General features: G+C 37.1%; 1 protein-coding gene across 1 annotated transcript; it reads left to right on the top strand.

Annotated features, from left to right (window-relative positions):
- The first annotated feature begins 240 nt into the window (after positions 1 to 240).
- On the top strand, positions 241 to 2916 carry LOC122721007 (protein dissatisfaction-like). The gene is made up of 7 exons (XM_043948177.1): positions 241 to 371; positions 536 to 651; positions 1569 to 1754; positions 1889 to 2005; positions 2093 to 2259; positions 2361 to 2607; positions 2687 to 2916. Exons 1-7 carry the CDS (start codon positions 241 to 243, stop codon positions 2914 to 2916), a joined length of 1194 nt encoding a protein of 397 aa, XP_043804112.1.
- The last annotated feature ends 2457 nt before the right edge of the window (positions 2917 to 5373 follow it).

The following is a 5373-nucleotide window of genomic DNA, read 5'->3' as shown; positions in this document are numbered from 1 at the left end:
AATCGTCGAAACTTCTCATTATATGTTGCAATATGCAACGACGCTGGCTATAACTTCCTCCCTTGGAACCGAATGGAGGAATAATCGTATCGAGAGTTGCGCTACTGAAAATGACATGGAAGGGCAGATTAAAAAATTAAGCAAATTAAGAAGTCAAGAAGAAGTTAGTTTTATAATTTCACAGTTCGAGTTAATTTCCTCGAGTAATTGCATTTTGATGGCCAGGTTTCAGGACAAGAAATGGAAGACAACGGCCGGGGTGAAAGTTTGTGCAAAGTTTGCGGTGATAAAGCGTCCGGAAAGCATTATGGAGTCCCGAGTTGCGACGGATGTCGCGGCTTCTTCAAGCGGTCGATCCGCAGGTATGCAAGGTAATTAATTTGCTGTCGATTTAAAAATTCGTTCGAAATGTATAATCAAGTGAATATGGATAATTTTTTAACGGAGAAAGAATCATTTTTTTTTTTTTTTTTTGGAAGCATTAAAGAAGATAAATTGTAATCAAGCTCTAATAATATTCGATTCGATTGTGCAGAAACCTCGATTACGTTTGCAAGGAGAACGGGCGTTGTATCGTGGACGTTTCTCGTCGTAATCAATGCCAGGCATGTCGATTTACCAAGTGCCTTCAGGTCAACATGAAACGAGATGGTACGCTTCGTTTCAACGGTGATTAAAGCTTTTATTCTTAAACGCGAATTTATGTTCCATCTTTCGTACATACAAAATTAATAATAAGCAACTTTAAAAGAAAAATATCATCGTTTAAATACACGAGTCGAACGAGGAGATATTCTCTTCTGTTGGCATCGACACTGTTGAACTCTCCAAGTTCGACAACGTCTTGTCTGTTGAAGAAAGCTTGGGGATGACAGAAACCTCGATACGTTCCCCATTTTTGATGTTACGTATCCATTCATGCACACACTCACATGCACACACACAACAAACGAGTATTCGTAGCCAAGGATATTACAATGCATGGAGACGTTCCTCGAAAAAAAAAAAAGGAATGGAAAGAGTACTCGAAGGGGAAAGAGAGGGAGAGAAAAAAAAGGGGTGCTCGCACCCACATGAAATTCTATATTCGCGTTTGCTCACGCCAGAATCCGGCAAGTTAGCCTCGCCTCGAGCGGTGTCACGAGCAGCCTGACGTTCACAGGTTTTGTAAACACTTCTCAGCCCGACCCGATAATCCAAACACTTGATTGCACGGAGATATCAATTAGCGAGGGAGGGTAGAAAAGGTGCCATTAGTGGTCTGCGCTTCTGGTGAGTTTGATTATCCTTGTCGAACGGAAAAAAAGAGGGAAAAAAGGAAAAAGAAAAAAATAGGAAGATAAAATAATTCGAAAGGGGAGAAGAGAGTGATTTTGCTTCGATATATATACATATATATATATATATAGAAACATCCCCGAGCAAGGGAGGGGGTTAATTTTTTTCCAAAGAACGAAGCACGTTCGTCGCACCTTTTACAATCCCATCCTTTCCCGTCAAACGCTCGATCGCTACTCGTCCATCTGCATAATCGATTGTGAATTATTAAGAAACTATGATACTCGCAGCGGTGCAACACGAAAGAGCTCCACGAAATACATCGTCCCTGGTTGCAGCCGCAAGGAGAGGTCCCTCGGGATTATATCCTGGAATTCCACACGTTTATCACGCAGCGAGCAACCCTTACCATCCCCTTCTGTACCCTGCGCTGTTCCCTTTCAAGCCGACCATGTCGGCTTTCACTCCGTCGGTCGGTAAGCAACCAAACCAATTTTCGAATCGGAATCAAAATGATATTATCGAGATGTAATTTTATTTACTCGAAATTAAGTATTTAAAATTATCTTTATACACGTATATTATATATATATACTTTGTCGATTCGCAGCACATTTTTTACCCCGTTCACCGACAACGGAATCGTTGACAGTGAACGCTGCGAAAGAGGACGAAGTGACAAGTTCGGAGGAAGCTGGATCGATCGACGCTAGAATCGAACCGAAGGGTAAGCACGTTCTCGAGTTAAACTCACGATTTATTTCGATCGATCGATCGACGAAATAACGTAATGCGTTGCGCGTTTCTCTCGCAGAGGAGTTGGCAAGCGCTCGATTAACACCGTCCATCGCTAATTCTGGATCGACGGAATACAACATCTCCAGCTTCTCCATCCTGCCCACGGAAAATATCTACGAATTCGCCGCGAAATTGCTCTTCTTTGCTGTCAGATGGGCAAGAAGTATCCATTCCTTTTTGCAAGTAATTTTTATTATAATCGATAAAAAAAAAAAACTGACATCGTACGTTGATCCTTTACCATCTCTCGATACTTACGTTACAAATATAATTCGTTCTTCAAGCTGCCCTACAGAGACCAGACTATTCTACTGGAAGAATCTTGGAGCGAGCTTTTCGTGCTCACAGCCGCGCAATGGAATTTCCCCGTGGAAGAGGCCACTCTGGTACCGAACGATTTATCATCCGAAAGAAAGGAAACGCTGGTCGACGAGGCGAGGAAATTGAGGGAATTATTGGGAAAATGCGCTCTCCTCAGGGTCGATCATTCGGAATACGCTTGCCTCAAGGCTATAGTTCTTTTCAAAGGGGGTAAGATAATTGATTACGTTGATTAATAACCATAGGAGATATTCTTATAATGATAATATTATGTATCTTCTTTCCTAAGAGTCGCGAGGGCTCTGCGAACCGGGACGAATAACGGCGTTACAGGAGCAGACGGTAGCCGTGTTTTGCGAAAGGGATGCGCGAAGAGTTGGACGACTTTTACTGCTGTTACCCTCTGCGCGAGCACTCTGCCGGTCAACCCTTCAGGAATTGCTGTTCAAACCGACAGTAGGGGATGTTAGCGTGGAACGATTGTTGGGCGACATGGTCAGCGCTCTCAGACCGACATAACGCCAATTCGACTCGGTCGATATAACTGTTCTCAAACGGCTAACCAATTTATACCGACCATTATTTCAAAGATAATTGTACTTTCGATCGATCGTCCTTTCTTCTTTTTTTCTCTCTCTCTCTCGAATCTCGGTTCAAAGAGAAAATACCAAAGAGATGAGATCAAAATTTGAAAATTTTACGTAAAGTCTAGTCAATTGTTCGCATCGATTGTAAATTACGATGTAATTCTGTTAAGTCTTAAATGTACATATATTAGACATAAGAATGTTCCAGTAATAATTAGTAGAACGAAACGTTGCTCTTTCTAATTGTATGAAATTATATGTTTTCTTTCTTTTTTTTTTTTTTTTTTCTAAAGAAATCTTTGCCGATAGATTGAAATGTTAACATTATATATATTTTCGAGATATGTGAAAGAATAGTCGAAACGTTTACTCTTGTGGATAAAAAACTTATGGAAAATTGATAGAGATTATACGACATAGGCAACGCGTATTTACGGTTTATTTCAGCAAAACCTTCTGAATTTCTGAAACGTTTATTCTCACATCACAACAATAAAATTCGTTTACACAGTGTATGGGCGTCTGCGACGATAAATAAAATTACTTTATATGGATGATTATCGGGAAGATTGGCATCAAAGAAAAAAAAGAGACACTAACGCACACTATTTTTTTTTTTTTTATTAACTAGAATAATTTATTCTTTCATGGTAGAAAAAGGAGAATGTATCTTAACTCATGGACTGCATTGTACTCATATATATATATACAATTACATACAATCCTCAATTGAACGTTACACATAAATTCATTATAGATTGATCTCTAATTATTTCCTTGTCCTCGTGTGTTTCTGCGTGTGTATGCATGTAAAAAACCCAAAAGAGACAACTGTCACTTTTTTTTTTTTTTTTCATTTTCTTCTTCTGTCGTTTCACTGTCCGGAATACGTATAAAGAAAAAAAAAATTGCCTCGATTATTTTACATAGTTTGCGGAGGGGAAAAAAATAGCTCTGAGTGCGATTTTGTTTATTTTTGTTTCTTTCCTTTTCTTTTCTTTTTTTTTTTTTTTTGTTCTTTTTCCTTTTTTGTCCGTGAACTAAAACAAAGACAGAGACGGATAGCGGAATTGAAAGGTATGGAGTGGAAAAAATGGGAGAGGACAAACAAGAAATTCAAGATAGAAGATTTTTCGTGGATGGAAAAAAACGTGGAAAAAACGGGGGGAAATGATCGATGGAAGATCATGGGTGAATCATCGATCGTCGAAAATTATTTCGATAAAGTGGGGGAAAAAAAAATGAGAATGAGGATCGAAGGAAAAAAATATGAAATTTTTTTTTTTTTTATCGTTCTTGGACCACAGGAATTATGTTTCAAAATTGATAATTCGATTGATACATCGAAAAATGATAATGATAATGAGAAAGAATTTTAGAAGAAGGGTAATTGTAATCGTTTCTGTTTTTTCTCTTTTTTTCTTTTTTTTTTAAAAGATTTTCTTCTCGAATTTGAAATACGATCTCGAAGCGAAACTTTGCACTAGCTACTCTTTGCTCTTTTTTTCCATCTCCTTGCTTTTTTTGTTTCCTGACTTTCGTGAAACCCTATTTTCTCTGAACTTGAAGAACATATTTCGTCCTTTTTTTTGTTTTCTATGCTCTTCGGTTTGCCTTCGATTTCTTTACAGCATCAAAACGCACAAATATATATGTTTATATATGTCAAACTGAAAAAAAAAGAAAGAAAAAACGAATGAAGAAAATCCTTATGCCTTCTTGAAAAATCTATATCGTGAAGTGTGTCTCGCTTTTTCGTTTTCTTCCTTTTTGACATTATCCTTTTTTTTTTTTTTTTTTTTAGCTTTTTTTTTAATCCACTCATTTTACAATAATAATAATATTCCTATACCGTTCTCCTTGTTTAACGCACTTACATTCAAATAGAATTTTATTTTTAAAGTTACATAAAATTTTGCGATTAAGTAAATCGGTAAATCTCGCTGCGTTTATCGTTTGTCGGTCTTTTTTCTTTCAATTCATCCTTATTATTATTATTTCCCTTTCTCTCTCTATAATATTATTTTATTTTTATTTTATTTACGTTTTTTTTTTTTCCCTTATTTTATCTTCTCTCTGTGAGGAATTGTTCTCGTCGAGCGTGTCGCTCGTTGGTGCATCTTCGCTCACGCGCGCGCTTCAACGTTCACTTTTCGCCGCTCTTCGTTCCCCGTTGGACTTTCTTAATTAATTAATTACCACGAGAATAATAAGAATACGAATAATAACAATTAGCAATATTAATAATAGTTAGATAGAGTACTAGATAATAATAGGAATAACATAGTAATCAAAGAACGATCAATTTTGCTCGAAGAGACGAAGGGAAGGAAGCGAATAATATACGTATTTTTTCTTTTTCTTTTTTTTTTTTTTTTTTTTTTTTTTT

This window comes from Apis laboriosa, unplaced genomic scaffold (genome assembly GCF_014066325.1).
Source record: "Apis laboriosa isolate Shangri-la unplaced genomic scaffold, ASM1406632v1 scaffold13_cov153, whole genome shotgun sequence".
Classification (NCBI taxonomy): domain Eukaryota; kingdom Metazoa; phylum Arthropoda; class Insecta; order Hymenoptera; family Apidae; genus Apis; species Apis laboriosa.
The sequence above is the reverse complement of the archived record's forward strand: the minus strand, read 5'-3'. Positions and strand labels throughout refer to the sequence as shown.